General features: G+C 34.3%; 2 protein-coding genes across 2 annotated transcripts; both read right to left on the bottom strand.

The window, feature by feature from the left end:
• Window positions 1–1,826: 1,826 nt before the first annotated feature.
• LOC110686650 (CASP-like protein 4A3) lies at window positions 1,827–6,939 on the bottom strand. The gene is given in 6 exon segments (XM_021863253.1): window positions 1,827–2,284; window positions 3,175–3,310; window positions 6,008–6,486; window positions 6,489–6,548; window positions 6,550–6,771; window positions 6,773–6,939. Coding segments are annotated over 6 exon segments (1,182 nt in total). The 5' UTR covers window positions 6,863–6,939; the 3' UTR covers window positions 1,827–2,089.
• A 2,948-nt stretch (window positions 6,940–9,887) lies between these two features.
• On the bottom strand, window positions 9,888–17,429 carry LOC110686651 (protein EXECUTER 2, chloroplastic-like). The gene is made up of 11 exons (XM_021863255.1): window positions 16,958–17,429; window positions 15,550–15,666; window positions 15,399–15,464; window positions 13,190–13,296; window positions 13,021–13,102; window positions 11,525–12,211; window positions 11,208–11,334; window positions 10,951–11,120; window positions 10,762–10,836; window positions 10,577–10,669; window positions 9,888–10,463 (listed from the first exon to the last, which is right to left on the bottom strand). The coding sequence occupies exons 1-11, from the start codon at window positions 17,312–17,314 to the stop codon at window positions 10,362–10,364; spliced, it is 1,983 nt and encodes a 660-aa protein (XP_021718947.1). The 5' UTR covers window positions 17,315–17,429; the 3' UTR covers window positions 9,888–10,361.
• Between the last annotated feature and the right edge of the window lie 754 nt (window positions 17,430–18,183).

Raw genomic sequence — 18,183 nt, forward strand, 5'->3', positions numbered from 1 at the left:
TTGTTAGGTTCGCGACACGCCTATCAATCTACTCAGGCCATATCAAGTGTCCCTTTACAGGCTAACCATACAAGGTCACCGAGTACAATTACATCATATATGATTACATTATGTATTCAAATTCATGTTCACCTCAATTTCCATTATAATTAAATGTAATTTGGAATTGTAATTTTTAAGGTGTTGGTTTACAATTTCTCACATTAGTTCCAATAAAGTGTACATAGTACATGATTCATTTATCATTAAAGGAACATCAATTAGCAAGCTAAGGGCTTGTTTGACATCGTTTTTAGTTTTTAGTTTTCATTTTTTTTGAAAACAAAAAACCAAAAATAGGAAACAAGAAAAAGGTGTTTCCTCTTTTCTGTTGTTAGTTTTAAAAATTATCATGATTTTGATAAATTTGACTAATTTTTGATTCATTATATGACATATATCATATGGTTTTACAAAACAAAAAACCAAAAAATAGAAAACCACAATAATGCCAAACAAGTCCTAAGTTGTCAGGCTTTGTCTATAAGCTTTTTGATGGGCCCAAACCAAACACTAAACTGAAACAATTATAGGACATCATGGGCCCAAAGGCTTATTATCTAAGCCTGCAGTTCAATCTCATTAGTGCTGGCAATTTAAACATGGGTCCGACTCATGTTTTGAAGTACTTTGAGAGTTCGTTATGTCAATAATTAATTCATCAAACCAATTAAATAATCACTTTGTGAACCAAATTGATCACTCAATTGTTGGTTGAAGGTAGCCATATTTTTTTTTGTGGTTGTGTTTTTGTTAGGAATATCAATGATTGTTTGATTAAACAAGGAGTAGTTAACTATTCGGGTTTTTATTAGGGCGTGTTCAACAACAACTTTTGAACTAACTTTCAACATCCCACTTAAGTCTAACAATAAAACATCTCCCTTTTTAAATAACAGGGTTTGACACATCTGTATGATCCAAGCCACTACATCATATCTAGGACTTAAAATGCCCACACACTTATGATCCAAGTCACTATATCCAGGATCAATATAGTGATGTGTTGTGCTTACCATGTTAATGTTGTTCTAGATGGTGTGTTTGCATGGAAATTGTGCACATTTTTGGGTTTGATTTTAGGTATTGTGTCTCTTATCTTTTATAGTTATCAATTGTGAAAAGTTTGCACTTTTAATTGTGCATGGTGTAACTTATTGTACAACTGTTTGTGCAAATTTAACCATGTAAACATAGAGCTGTCAAATCATATGCGTAGTTTGAGTCTAGTCAAGTTAGGTCATTTTGATGTTAAGATAGTGGTAGGCGGATCGAATTTTGGTTGGAATCACATCGGATTGTTCCCAAATTTAGCCAATATATCATAGCTCTATGTATGTGTGGGATTATTCGTGTGTCGATGTATGTGCATGTGCAGTTGCGTTTATGTACACACAAATTCATAAATACGTAAAAGCCTACGATGGTCTTATAATCTTACCTAGCCGGTTAGCCTAATACCTTGGCTAAGATACACAACATATGGAACATGAACCGTAATTAAATCCATTCACAATTTTGAATTACATGAACTTAAGTTTGTAAAATAAATTCAACTTTTCGAAAGGCAGGAATTATTTGTGTTAATTGTGTAATCTAATGGCCAGGTATCTTATCGTGCAAGTATACTCAGCAGTAATCAATTAGACGAGGTCCTTTTTGACACTTAACTCTAATAACCTACGAAGAATTAGCTAAGCGCGTATTAGAGAATGATTAGTAAATAAAAAATAAGCGCATATTAGAGGATGATTAGTAAATAAAAAATCTCAATTATTGAAAGGAGAAAAGAAAGAGAACCCATTAAGATTCAGCAAACAATTTATAATGGTAGCCAAAATTATCATCAATGTCACTTTGACAGCATAAGAAAAACTAAACAAAATTATTTGGAACATTATCTCTAGATTTCATTGCCATTATTATTGTCGTATAGACTTATTCACAGATTGAAATTCACCTCTCTATTCCATATATTTCCTGTACAAATTCTATAGCTAGCTAAAAAAAATATTGCTGGTTGATACAGAAATGCCATAACTGTGGTAAATCACGGTAAATCACGGTTGCAGAGGTTGTAGCCTGAAATTAGAGAGCTCATGGCAAACCCCAAGAATGCCAAGAAGGCCATACTAATTGATGCACTAGCCTTCTCTGTAAACTCATCTTTCCCCCAATTAGCTTGCCAGTCATCAACCCTCGAGGCTGCTGCTGACGAGGCTGATATCAGAAGGTATGCAAGTATCTGCAAAGTTCAAAGAAGCGTTCTTAGTAACCATGCCTAAAATAAATTGCTACATAAATTAAGAAAGTTTGATTAAGTAACGGTATTTGAAGACTGAAATCTACATATACATTTGTAGATGAAGTTGACATTTCCTTCTCAAGATCTGTGCTCCAAAAATCAACATGCTCAAGACAAGTCCTCAAATTACAGAGCTATCATAGAGTGTGAAGACTGACATACTAACCCTTATAATTTGATCCTCTAACCACACAAAAGATAGGAATAGATTTCTTAGAAGATGATGACGAAGTTCAGTCCGTATGTTCTCATAATAGTCACATATCCACATAATTATTTCTTCTTCTCTTCAACCATTGCCTGGTGATCATTCCGTAAATTACCTGCCATCTCAAATCTTTAGGTTTCCCTTTACTATCGGAGCTGCTGCAAGTAGTTTGTAGTAGCAGCTTAGGCAGGTTCATAATTCATCTGCCACTAATCATCATCTTGTACTACAACATGCAAATAGGTTCATCTCGTTGGTGATAATTAGAGTACAAAGTCCATACTGTCTCCCATCAGAATGTAGACAAATGGAACATTTTTCTATCTGCTACAACCTAAACATCGATGCTAATGGCAAGTCCTCAAGATCTGCCAAATCCAATCCATACAGAATTAATGCAACCAAACAGTGACCTCTAAAAAGCCTAAATTCATCAAACTGACAACTGTGGCTAATCTAGTATAGACGTATAGTCCATAAACAATTATCATGACTTGAATCTTCATAAGTTCATATTGTGATAAAGCATATATTCCCATTTATGAATTCAAGAACTTGACACGGCATTTAATGTCATAACAACCATATTATGAGTTATAAAAGTTTACAAGAAACTACTTGCCTGATCCATAACAAAATCAAATTGATAGCGGAGATGATGGGTGATCACATGTTTTCCAGTGACCATATGGCTGGTGACATCATATGCCTGAAATGCTGAATATAAAAATCCAAGAATGTTCACAGATAAACAAAACCTGCAATGAAAAACTAAAATGTCACTTTTCTTCAAAAAAAAAAAAAAAAAGGTGTGTGGCTGATAAGTTTGGCTGATTACTATATTCATTAGAAGGAATTTTCGCTCACGTGTCAAATTAAATTTTAATGATCTGGAAGTTGGAAGGGGACTAAGGGAAGTAATATTACAACAATCAGATTTTAACCCAGCTTATGCATGACTTTAGCCATATATTTAGAAACTGCTGCAGCATCAATGCACAAAAGTGATAAGCAGCTTTGACAGTGGATGTATTGCAGGTTGCGCAGAATCAGACTAGTCTGCCCTGCATCAATTATGATTTTAATGAAAAAAAGGGGCTAAACAGTAGTAATAGAGAACAAGAGCAGGACTAGATCTAGGGGTTTGTAAAGTTGTAAGCAGAGAAGGATGTGTGGCAAAGTCATAAACCATGCAGGTGCCCAATTACACTCAAGTTTTGAGTGTTGAATGAAAAACAAATTTTCTTGCAAAAGATTTCTCTAAGTTCTTTAGACTTGTTTGAAACAAGTCAATGAGACAGTGACTTAGACTAAGATTCTTACCTCTACTCTTAAGTGTCCATTAAGACCTTTCTAGAACTTGAAGGTGGTTCATGGATTAGGTCCTGAATTTAAACCCTAAAAAACAATTCCAATCTTTTGGGAGGAAGGCTTTGGTTTTGTTGATGTAGTTTGAATTCTGATAGCATTTGTCCTTAAGACATTCAACCAGTGAGCCACCTATCTTTATTCCCTAAAACTCCAAAATTAATATACCTTAACCATCATATTCAGAATTTTCAACCAACATTTGACCTATCTATGAAACAAAATCCCAAAATATCCCAATTTAATCCATTTAAAGCCCATAAGCTTCTCAAAGACTTTTAAAGCTTCTAAAACCCTCAAAAACGAATCAGAACACTGAAACTCAACCAAACTCATCTTCCAACACCAAAAAAAAAACAATAACACCCAGCTTAAGCATTAACTTTTTTACCCTCACATGCATCAGTACAGGAAGAGAGTTAAGAGATACAAAGGTGGATTAAGATGGACAGAGAGGACTAGAGGAGGGTAAGAAATGACAATGAAATGGGTGTGCTTTATTGAAGTGAGGATTGATGACAGAAAGTTGCTTCTTTAGGATATAAAGAGGAGAATAATAGTTTAGAACACAATTGTATCGAAAGGTGAGAACTGAGCACATACCGTTAAGACTACTCACAATAGCACATAAAGCCTATCAAACCACAATAGACTGCCATTGTAAGTTCTATTTAACATAAAATAACTAATAATAAAAGAAGAAAAAATGATCAGGTTGACCCCCCTTCGTGCAAAAGAGATGTAAAGCTCACATACAATACCATGAACATAGATAATGGGCAAGAACCTTAACAAGCAAGTAGCAATTGCTTCAATAGCCTAACATGCTACCATAATTAAAGATCAATGCCTCAACTACAGACTGTTCTAAAGCTTTGGTTTAGCAAGCTAGACAAATGGCAAATGTCAAAAGACAAGGCCCCCACGTAAAAAGAAGATATTTATTGTACTCAAAACCCGTGCAAGTAAGTAAATGACTTTAAAGTACATACGGTCCGTTTGGTTAGTGGTCATAATTATGGGAAAGATGATAAATTTGTGGGTAATTCTATTAAAAAATCCCATGTTCACTACCATGGTAATAGAACTCCATCCCCATACATGTGATTTTCTTTATGAGTTTCCATTACCACCTTGCAAATGGTAATGGATGGTAATAAAAATTTATGAAGAAAATGAGGGTATAAAGACAAGGCACACTGCACACATTACCATTGGTAATGACATGCAACTTTTTTCACAAATTACACATAAATTCATTATCATTCCCACAATTTATAACCATCCACCATATGTGCCGATATGGAGACAATAATTTCGTACCCAACTAATCATGTTTAATTCAAACTACACGGCAGAAATATATATGCAATTATGCATTCTGTATTGACAACACTATCAATTTAATTAACAAAATTTGAAAAGAAGGATGCTTGATAACCTTTCCAAGAATTTAGGAGACATTCGGAGACAGAACAAATTAGGCAAATTCATATCCTATGACTTTGTTAAGAAAAACAGTTACTGATTCCAGCTACCTTCAACGAAAAGCACAAGATTCAAATTTTGAGAGGAGAAAAAATGATGGAAAAAAAAAATGTACCAATCTCAATCAGCAATAATGCAGAATTAAAGCAATAACTATGCAATATCACTAAAAATAGGGGAAAAAAACTTTGAGAACATATAAATCCCAGAAAATTTTATTAATTTAATGAGCTAAGATGATGTTTCATGAATTAAGAAAATAATACTATTCCCATATTTTTTTAAACACACAAATCATCATCTAAACACTACAGAATTTACACATAAATATAAAATATTTTTATCCAGCAAAAATAAAATAATAGTCAACGAGCTTAGTCTATTGTTTAAGCATTGGCACTTTGGCAGTCAGTGATACACAATACCGCCTCGATTGAATCCCGTTTACATTACTGCCCTTGTCTCTCTTGACACCACCAATTAAAATATAAATTGAAATTAAACCCAACTACATTAAAAATGCCAAATAATTCAAATAAAAACCAATATTTTATGCAACAGCAACAAAGCAGAAATTTAGGGAGAAAAAAAAAAAAAACCTGTATTCTTTGTAACGATCAAAGGAATCACCACTCCAACCCTGAGTTCGATCAGCAGCCATAACCGAGAAAGAAATCAAACAAAACACAATCTCAAAAACCCTAACCCCTAAATTCACTTTCTCAACAACTTCCTCTTTCTTCGATTTCCTCCCAATAATATTCTCAACACCCGGAAACCTAACTTTTCTCTCTCCTCCAATTCGCCCCTTTCTCTCTCCTCCAGCACCCCCCGAAACGACGCCGGTTTGCGTCGGCTCTTCTTCCCGGCGATGAAGGTTGACGTTGACGAGATGGTGCGGAGGAGATGGGAAATTATCGGCGTCTTTGGGAGGTGCAGGTGAAGTTAATGGTGAGTAGTATTTTTCGAGTGCTAAGATTGGGCTGCCATTTTTGGGGAAGTCGAGCTCGTTGTCGTCGGATCGGTGGGGTGAGTCGGATCGGAGTGGGGATTTGGGTGACTCGTCCGAGTTTGAGTTGGGTTTGGACTTGGGCTGGGTGTTGTTGGGCTTGAGTTGGGCTTGGTTTTGGGCTTGGAATTGAGGTTGGAATTGGGGTTGGGGTTGGGCTGGTGGTGGTGATGGTGGTTTAGAAGGTTGAGAGACTGATAATGGTGGTGGGCGAGGTGGTTTATGGTGGGTGTTGTTCTGCATTTTTTTAGAGAGAGAAAATGAATGAATGTGAGATGGGGTAGAGAGAGAGAGAGAGAGAGAGAGAGAGAGAGAGAGGGAGAAGATAAAGCGTGGGAAGAAGAAGAGAGTAATGTTTGTTTAAACTTTGAAGCTTTTCAAAAGGAGTTGATAATGGAGGTTTTTGTGGGTCCTTTTTTTTTAAACTTGTTTGACTGTTTGACATAAAATTGGAGCAGTTTTAGAAATTTTGGGTTCGTTTTTCAGAAAAAAAAAAAAAAGAAATTTTGGGTTCTTATTAATCAATTTCTTTTGATTAATTAATTTTTCCCTTACTATTCCCTTCATTTTAATTTTTTTTTTTAAATAATAATTGTATTAGATTCTTTGTTTATATTTGTTCTTGTAGAAGTATAATTTAAACCATTATTGTCTTGTTCTCCTCATCAATAAAGGGAATATGTGATATTCAACAAAAGATAAATTCAATTTATTAGTAGTAAAAATAAATAATTTCAAAGAACAAATATAAAAGGGTATTAAAAAAATAATTCCACCTTGAGTAGTCGGCTCAAAATAATATCGTCTTTAAGAACTATGGAAACAAATCCACTTTTAACATCAATCTTCTCAAAACGATTGGTTTGTCGATTTTGAGAAGATTGGTGTTAATGTGTTATAGGCGGGATATTTTCAAATTTCTCAAAAGGGGAATTATTTTGTGCATACCGCAAAGGCCAAAGGGTGATTATTCTTTTCAATAAAATTAGGATTTCAACTCCATATATAAACCAAATATATCCAACACTTACTCTCTCCTTTTCCTTTACGAAAAATTTTGGATGAGTCGGACTCACGGTGAGTCCAATATATCTGACAATAATAATCTAATATCTGACAATAATATTATAATATATTAATATATGACAATAATATTCTAATCTCTGACATTAATAATCTAATTTATGACATTAGATTATTAGGTTATTAATGTCATATATTAGATAATTAGGGTTTGTTCTATTCATCTAATTTTCACTTATTTCAGATGTAATAAGTTCAGATAAGTTCAGTTCAGGAGAAATAAGTTATGATAAGGGGTATTCAATTACAAAAGTTTAGGTAAGTTTAGATAAGTTCAGATAAGTGAAAATCAGGTGAATAGAACACATCCTTAAATATCATATATTAAAATATTATTGTCATCTATTAGAATATTAATGTCATATATATATTAGAATATTATTGTCAAAAATATTGACTCATGATGAGTCAGGTCTCATGCAAAAGCTACAATTTAAATTTCATTACTCATTCAATGCTCTAAGCCTCTAATTTACATTTTTGTTCATTTTGTCTCTCCCAAACATGATGGATGCAACTACATATTACGAATAATTAGGTTGAGAAAGTAAATATAAAGGTTATATCAACTTTCAAATCTTAATTTTTCATGACCATTGATGAATGATTCGTTGGTTTTTTTTTTTTTTTTTTCATTGATGTAGATTGAGTGAATGTACGTAGCTTGAGGGTATGAGTGAATTTCTTTTGATTAAACCTTAAAGCTAGCTAATGCATTTATGAAATCATAAGGGTGTCTAGTACATTCATTTAAACAACAAGGTGCGTCATATAAATTTTCTATAAATAATATAAGCTCATCAAAAATAATTTTAAGCTTAGCAAAAATAATAGTGTTGCCAAGATATATATATATATATATATATATATATATATATATATATATATATATATATATATATATATATATATATATATATATATATATAGCAATTGAAAATATGAGTGAGTTATTTGTCCTTAATCTTTCATTCATATTTTGCATGTCAGCCGACCATCTAATTATAAGAAATCGACTATAAAGAGATCACCAATGCAAATTTTTTACCACTTAATCTATTTAATATCCCTATAAATAAGTATGTAAGTACATCATGCCATCATGGTACTATAAATAGATGAATATGTGATTTGCAACTCTTTTCACCAACACAATGCAACGCGGTTAAGTAAAACACAAATGGTATATGGTACCTTACCTCAACTTAGACCACATGCTACATTTTTAATAAGCTACATTGTATATACCAAAAGGCTCACGAAAGAAAAGCATCATCTTCTTTACTTTTTAGCACTAAAATCCTCTAGTTTTCCCCTTTAATTAACCACTAAAAAGTACAAACAAAAACAAAGAGTAAGAAAAACTGCTTTTGATGTCTTAAATTACAAAAAGAATCCAAAAAATCATATTGTTTTGCTTTTATCTTATTCTTTCCACTTAAGAAGTTGAGACTATTTTTGCATGGTTTCCCACTTTTCTTTCATCTTGAACAAATGAACAATAGATTCACAAATCACAAGGTGCTTTTAACAAAGTTATTACCAACTTCTTTTGCTGTGTCTATATTGATGATTACACCTTCAATTATTTCATCATTTTTTTTTTTTTTTTTTTTTTTTTTTTTTGTGCTTTACATTCTTTTAGTCTACCAACCACAAGACCACAAATATCTCCACTCACTCATTCGAAAGGTTGGGCACTATTATTCAGATTATTGTGTTTGAACTTAGCGTACATTCGAATCCAAACTAACGTAATTCAAACAGAATACAAAATTATTTAAATTGATACATACCATTAATTTTATCATCCTAGTTTGTATCTAAATTTTCTAAACGTATGCTTGCTTTAAATAACTTAATAGCAATAAAAGTGTTTATCACATTACTATTCTAACAAATTTTTAGAGCTTCAATGACATATTTGTATTGTTGGCCGTAGGAAGTTGTCAAGTTTATGTTGATTTTTAACTATAATGTCAAATTCGTGTCAATTGTTACGAAACTTAATAGATGCCCTTATGTCTCCTCAATTACACTTTAGAATCTATTGATCACTCTTTCTTAAAAAAAAAAAAAAAATTGTTTCCAGACGTACTAAGTGTTACAAAAATTGAAAAAGTGTTTTAATCATGAGCCGCTACTGACTCCTAGATCTTAAAATTTGTAGCACACAAAAATGTCGTGGCAGTGGCTTCCTATTACAAGAAAAGGGCTTTAAAACATAATTTGTTGATAAAAAATAGCATAAAGGAGTGAAAGTAAGCCCAATTACGTGTGACTTTCTAACTTGGAAGCCAAAGTTGATAATATCAGCATATAACAGATAAATTGGTAAAATGGTAAAAGTTATCTCAATGGAAAATATTAAATTTTAAAAAAATAAATAAAAAGAAAAGCCCTAATCATGTGAAGCTTTTGTATGATACTAATATATTACATGCCCAATATAACTGAAACTTTTATCACATCTCTGAAAGACTGAAATCTACCAAAGGGGAAAAGAATAGAAGAGGAGAAGTCATCTAAAGTATGTATACGAGGTTAAAGTATCACACCTTATCATAAAAGCAATATAGTGTAATAGTTAATGACTATGCACATACATGATAAATAAAGACTAATGTGCTGTAAAGTATCCGGATACATTGTGTTGAAGAGCTGAAGATGTCCGCAGATGGGAGGGTGGGAGCAGTAGTGGCAGCAAGGGGTGCAGCGAGTGGCAAAATTGTTCATGTTGTGTACTAAGGCGCAGAAGCAAGGGCAGTATCATACCAGCCTTTATGTTCTCACAGTCTCTTTCTATATTTTTTCTAAGCTAAGGGTGTAAATGTAAGATAAAAAGATGGAAGTCCAATAGCTCACTCGGGCAGATTTAACCTGTTAAAAAGAACGAGGAAGCTTTGCTCTGGGACAACATAGAGAAAACCAAGATCTGCTCCTCGGAAATAAGGTCCCACACCCTGCATAATCAACCTCATAAGAAACAAATCGTTCAAGAGGAAATAGGATGAATGGACGGCACTTCTGGTTCTCTTGCAAACAATATTCATGGTATAAAACCTGCAATAATTACCTTGCCATTCAGTTGGAGTAGTTCACCCTCAACCCACTTGGGGTTCTTGAATCCAAATTCTGCAATCCTTCCTTGCCCTTTATAGCTTGTTACCTGTACAAAAGCAGATCATAGATTATCGAATTTATAATAGTTGACCAACCTGTGTGAGCACAAATTTTTTGCACATCTTAAGAAAATAGTACCACTCCGAGTTCATCTGGATACATGCTCCGATTGGAAAGACGACTCCCTCTCCCAATTTTAGCACGGAAAGTCACCTGATAGCACAAAACATATAAGCAAGGAAGATTCACACAGTGAATGCAAGAAACAATAGACAAATAGTCGGAGGATATGACAAAAGCATCTGTGGTAGTGGGAAATATACAAACCTGACCAGCGGGAACATTAAGGTCTCCAGTAAGCTTAACAGCCTCAACATATTCGAAAAACTCCATACCTGAGGAGTCCTCTAGTTCATTCCCATTGTTCCAGTGACCAAATTTGCGCCTTAATTGAACTATCTCAGTTCCATAAGGTCCAAAAGAACCAACATATAATCCTGCATGCCATGATTAAACTGTATCTGAAAACACTATTCCAACTCGAATATGCTATGTTACAAAGGGTGAGAAATAGCAATCTTTACCATCAAATGGATCTAAATTGCCTCTGGGAATCTGTATTCTATTAAATTTTGTGTATTCAGTAAGTTTGCTCTTCTTTTGTGCCTGACTGACTGCAAGTTTAACAATTTCACGCACATTCTTGGATACCTAAGGCAGGTTCAGCAGTGTATAGTTAGTCTTCATCTATTAAGGAGAAAGTAGATAACAGAGATTTCAAGTCTTTGCTTGGTAGGAGTGGAAACAGGAAAGAAAAAAATAGAGTTAAACTCTGAGATACAATACAAGATCTTCTTCTTACAGGTGTAACGGAAAACAGTAAATGCAGTCTTTAGCTAACCTTCGGTGATATTTTCTCACTGCCCAAAAATGCCTTGGCAACATCAGAGGGCATGAGATCAGAAACACCTTGAGCTGCCAAAGCAGCTACTTTGACATTAGATGCCAAACTTTCTTCACTTCCACCTATACCAGGAATATGTAAAATGAAAGAATCTTTTTCTGTGTCACTAATTTCAGCTGGTGAGCGGATATAATCCTCTTTAGATAAGACATCATCCTCATTATGGACAATCCCACCAACAAAAACCTTCATATCTAGATCTTTCTCATCTTCACTAGAATCACTATCTCCTTCCATCCTAATCCCATCGCTCTCACCCTCAACCTCATCCAATTTATCAACTTCATCATCAGAATTTTCATCATCTTCCTCGGAATCTTCCTGTGTCAATTGCTTCACAGCATCACTGTCCACGACTTGGTCTCCGATACTAATGTTCATGACCTTAACATTCAGTCCTGGAATTTTATCTTTAAGAAAATTAATCACACTCTTTATTCCTTCCTCAGTAGCCCCTTCAATGTTCAAAATTTTCTCTTCTTGTTTCTCTGCCTTGTCTTTGTTAGCCTGATCATCCACTGCAGACGAATTTTCAGCCTCACTATTTGGTGATTCTCTGGTTGGTTTTGGCTGCAAACTGGCAGAGCTCGTTTGATTACCTTTGGATCTCTGTATGTACACAACCTGCCACAGAAACATATTCTCAGTCATATGCAATAGGTTGAAGGGCTCAATTACATTGGCAACTTAGTTCTTGACAATAAGTACTGGCTTCATTTATCAATCAATTAAGCTAGTATTGCACAACCCCCCTCCCCCCCCCAAAAAAAAAAAACACACACACACACACTGCAACGAGCCAAGATGCTTAGCCACGTGGCCTGATTACATATAAGAGCAGGATCAAGAGAAATCGTGGGAAGGCGAGGTAGTGGATCAGCAATTTCAGAAAGAAGAAAACAACGGTTGGCATAGGTATATAGGATCTTTTTGACAGCTTTTGCTGTGAGAGTTTGTGCATATAAAAAGGGGAATAAGGGTAAGGCATAGGTAGCTTTGGTGTAGTGAATGAATTGTGAGAGTAGTGACCTAAAGTCACCTTGTGGAGATTGGAGAACTCAAGCCACTGTTTGTAAGAAACTTCCTTGCTCATCAATTAAAAAGCCTCCTATGTTCCCTCAACCTGATCTTATTTAAATAAATTTCCCTCACTGTGATTATTGGTAGTAAAACAACAAGATTAGTGTAAAGAGAAATATAAAAAGAAAAAAGAAAATTGGTAAAATGATTAGAGGTCTCATGCAGGCATAACTAGATGGATGGGATGAGACAACAGGGAGATTGTGATATTCAAAGAGGTGCTGGAGTCCCTAGTCCCTCATTTTTCTTTTTTTAGAAAGATATGAACCAAGCAATAAGATATATTCTAGACGACGTTATATTATTAATGAATTTCCTAAAAATAAGGAGATAAAACAAGTCTTACAACTCACTTGCATTGCATATGTACCATCAGTGTCTTTAACAACATATATTTCAAATAATGTGGTTCCAGGAGAGGCAGTTACAAGCTGTCTGTCATCAAGTAAAAACCAGTAACCATTAGTCGCGATTGAAACCTTCAGTATGTCTTCATAGATTATTAGCACAATATCTTCTCACCTTGGTGTGTAAGTACGGCCAATGAACTTGCCAACACCAGGAGTGATACGTACAAGCCGGCCAAATGGGTCATCTGAATCCTTTGCATTGCCTATCCACCACCCCACCTGCAGTTATATGTCAAAGAAAATTAGGGGGGGGGAAAAAAAAAAACACTATATATTCTATAATGGCCTATTTTCAAGTTTTAATACTTAATAGCACAGTCTAGTTTGAATTTCAACAATTAGCCAATTCCAGTATTCAATTGCATAGTTTTAGTATAAATTTGACCTATATACTTTACACTGGAAGTCTTGAAACACTAAAGTACGCCAAGGGTTTAAATTGACAGAAGCAAGTTAGTCACTCTCAATTCCATCTGCAACGAAACCAAAGCATGCCTCCGTCACTTTTTTTTTTTGAAACCAAAAAAAAAAAAAAAAAAAAAAAGGTGACGGAGGCAATAAAGAAGACACTTTCTGTTACAATTCAAAGCTCAATAAACTAATTAAACAGTCATCGAGTCGGAAATGCTAACTTATGGACTATCCAGAATTGCAGGCTGTATTGTAAGGTCTTTAACAATGCTCATGATATGAGAAATCTTCATGCTATCAAGACCACTATCATCACCATTCATCACCTCGCATACTATTATATTAAAGTCAAGATTGTCTTCCAATAATCAGACAGCCAAATGCACTCCCCCCAAAATCCCTTTGACTCAATGATGCCAAGGTTAAATACCACCACAATGTACACTTGTTAAAGTCAGTTACTAATCTTTCTAGCCTTCCTTCTCTTCCACCCCTACTCTAAACAAAAAACAAAACAGAAGAGGCAATAAAGGGAAGCAGACTCTCCCAAATAATAATGAATAACACTCAATTGTATGTTCTACAACCTAGGATTCTCAAACAACCATCAAAACAGTGGTGACTCGAGGTAGCATGACATATTGCCAACTTCTAAAGGACATAGCCTAAGCAACTGCCACATACACACCATAACAGTCTCCCTCAATATTTCTTGAATCATAAGCTAATATGTTTGAGAACAAGATACATATGTCCTGTTCTAGTGCCCCATAAGGCCAAAACCATCCCTTTCATGTATGCCAAGCGTGCAGCCACATAAGACACTAAACGACACCATTTATACATTGAACAAAAAAATATCAAATCACCAGAATCCCCCAATCATGGAGCTCAAAATTTCAAAAAACAGAAAGATAGCAGTACGAAAATATCTAGTTGATAGAAATGGGTTGATTTGTTTAATGTTAAACCAAGAGTCAAGCCTGGTCTTGATTTTATATTTCTTTTAATGCAACAAAAATTTAAGCTTCAAGGCATTTGACCTGTTGAGCTAGAGTCAAAAGGTTAGGAGTGAGCCTTGATCAAGGTACTTGGCTTCACAAAAGCAAATTAATCTTGTATTAAACAGTTAATTTCCAGATAATTCAAGAAAAAGTAGCATGCTTATAATCCAGGTTAGAAATGAGCTTCAATTGAGCTTATTGGCTCTTGGTTAAATAAGTTTTTTGCTATATAAGTTAATAGAAAGTTGCATGCCCAAAATTTATATTGTACTTGAGCCAAGTTGAGTAGCAGTCCAATCTAGCCAAGTAAAAAGTTAAGCAATACTCCAGGAGTCCAGATGTGATTACCGACCTATCACCAGTCCATCACTACATGTTTAATTAATGCAACCTGACAAATAAAGGTCACTAAAAGATAGTCCTCTAGAGAAGAAGAAATATAGCACAGAACAGAAATCACAAATGGCAAGAAATATAATGTACAAACAACTGTAAACTAAAATTACTGCAGAACAGAAAAGCATACTATATGTAATGAGCTCCAGCCGTTTCACTTTCAGCACTAAGTGACCCAATGTAACCCAAAAGCCTTGGCAGCAAGCCACCAAGCTTCTAAATCCAAAATCTGTCCGCAGATTAAATTCTACCCATGACAACTTCTAATAGGCTTAGTCTAGCAATATCATGGTAAAAGTCCACAAGAAGACACCAGCTTACCAAATCAAATTCCAAAAAAAAAAAGGTAGGAAAAAAAAAAAAGCAAATTAATGTTGCCTTCAATATACCAGTTCAAATGAATAAAAGACAAAAGGTGAATAATTGTTTATATCATGCATGTAGAATTCATGGATGCATAGCAAGCAGCTAATTGGGACTCAAGACAGGTCAGGAAACCAATAATATTACCAAACCACTTCCTGTGCTTTTTGACAGCATCGAGGCATCATGGTAACGCTCTTCAGCAATTGCATTCTGCAGACAAAGAACAAAGATTCAAATGAACAATTTTCAGCACGTGTTTCAACTTCAAGGATTACAAAACTAAGCAATAATGTACCTTCAATTCAGACATTATCTCAGCCACAGTGTCTTTTGAAGTAGCTTCCACAATAGCAGCTTTCAATTTTGCAGCTTCTTCAAAATCCTCCTTTTCAACAGCTTCCTCAAGCTGGAACTGCAAAAGGAAAATTAAAAATGTGTAAGTACACGCATTTCTTGAAAGCCAATCCACATTATTTAGAATGAATTGCTGCAAAATTAGTATCAGTTTCACAACACTGGAGGAGTTTCGGTAAATATTGAATTGTAGGATACATATAGATTTGGACTACTTAATTTACCGTTTGGCATTTAGTATATACTCCACAGTAGAAAAGATTAATATATACTGTTTTAAAAAACCTAATAGGAGGAGCATATTAGAACATTTGAAGAAATGTGTTGCAAAAGCCCAAAAAAAAAAAAAAAAAAAAAAAAAAAAAAAAAAAAAAAAAAAAAAAAAACCCTAAAATAGTACTAATTTGCTATTTAACAGTTCTAAGCAGAATCCAAACAGTTAACAGATAAATTGTTCGTGTAACTGCTAATTTAGAAAAATCTAATATTCTGTCATCAAATTGTCAAATTTGCCACCGTGGTCTGCTATTTCCTAACGGTAGCTTCTTTGCAAAACAAAGCCTACGATTCTAGACTTTTAGTTCTTGTTTTCCTAGTTCAAAAGATGGACAAAGCTAGATAAGGATATTATCCTTTATGATGACAGGTTTATTGGCTTACGCTATTTTTCTTACTTGTCAGCCTAAATTGAGTCTAATGAGAGTAAACAATACGGATTACCTAGTAGTCGCGAAAAGAAAATTTGAGACAGCATTTACAATCACAAGATGACTAGACCCTATCAAAAAGTCCCCTCTCAAAACTTCTGCTTCCTAGCAGACAGCTTCAATGTATAGAATTTTAACATGATACAAACCTACTTGCAATCACCACCATCAGAGTATACAACTGGCTGAATTTGCCATTGAGCCAATCAACAAACTCCATTCTTTTTTCCTATTCTAATGCAAGATAAGATTCATTGCAGCTATAAACTATTAAGAAATAAAAAAATAATAATCATCATAATAATAATACCCTTACAAAAAAAATTTCTATATTAGAAACAGGGCAACACTGATCTTCATCACATTTGACAATTTATAAAAAAAAAAAAAAAAAAAAAAAAAAAAAAAAAAAAAAAAAATCTTACATAATAATTCAACAAAATTAAAGGCAAAAAACCCACAAAATTCAAGTATTTCTAATGATTACACAAACTGGGATACAAAATTCCCCAAATAGTAAACAACCCAGAAAAAACAACAAAAAATCGAAACCACCCAATTGATAAAATTCCACTAAAAACCAGAAATTCATATTGAAACTATAAACAGGGACAAAAGTATAAAAGGGCTATATAAAAGTACCTTAAGAACAGAGGAAAAGCTCTCAGCTTGTTCAATTTCAGAAAAGTGACGATTCCATCGATTCCAATCCCAATCATTGCTACTATTAATGGAATTACTAATACTGGTATAATTCTCATTATTGCTGATATTACAACGGCAACACAAATTCGACAAGCTGAAAAATCTGGGATGACCCAAAAAATTTCTCAGAGAAACACTGTTACTGCTGCTGTTAATATGATGTTGCTGCAATTTCTTCAAGATGAAATTGTACGACGAAGAAGATGAAGATGAAGATGGAGGAGAAGATAAAGAGCCGGTAGTTTGGGGAAGAGGGATTGTGCGGCCCATCCCCCATGGGCTCGTCATCGCCATGTTTTCTTCTCTTCCTGATTGTGCAGACTGCAGAGGCAACTCTGTGGGTTCGATGGATTGTTCTTGGAGAGAGAGAAAGGGAGAGTGAAAGTTGTGGGCTTTAGACCTCTTGTTTCTACGTATGTGGATAGACCTTGTGTAGGATTTAATTGTTGGCTAATCACAAGTTGCCACCCCAAGAATGTAAAGAACACACCCGATTCGACCTGAAAAATATCTGATTTAGATTTCGACTTGAGTAGTAGACACAATAATTTATCCCGACTCAAGTTTAAAAATAGGCCCAACTTGACCTGACCTAAATGAATCCGATCTGGACACCCGAATTGACACATCTGTTTATCCGTAGTTATACTATCGCACAACTCTTTTTTTTGGTCGATTAATTGGTACTCCGTACATAGTACTCCTTTCAATTTTTTTCCCTAAACCGTTCTTTTAAATTCTACTCACTTTGTTCATTTCTATATTTTCTCGTACTTCATTCATCCTTTCTTTACACAAACCCATCTTTTTAAACTCTCTCTTACTTATATAGGACGGAGTATGTTTTATTATGATTAACCTAAAGAGTGTAATTTGGGAAAACCTTACAACTACTCCCGTTCAAAAAAAAAAAAAAAGGTACCATAGTTACCCTATAATAAGATAATATGTAAAAACTTAAAAAACCAGGTCAAAACGGTGGAGGTGAATAATCAAACTAGTCCTTTCCAACTAAACCCCTAGCAAAGTATGAGGGAAATTTGTTAAAAAAAAAAAAAAAATAAATAAATCTTTAATCTTGGGAAAAATTGAAACATTACCATTAGAGAGAGTAAACAATGACAAACGTAACCCTCTTTCAAGAACGGAGGGAGCACCTACTA

This window comes from Chenopodium quinoa, unplaced genomic scaffold (genome assembly GCF_001683475.1).
Source record: "Chenopodium quinoa cultivar QQ74 unplaced genomic scaffold, ASM168347v1, whole genome shotgun sequence".
NCBI classification, from domain to species: domain Eukaryota; kingdom Viridiplantae; phylum Streptophyta; class Magnoliopsida; order Caryophyllales; family Amaranthaceae; genus Chenopodium; species Chenopodium quinoa.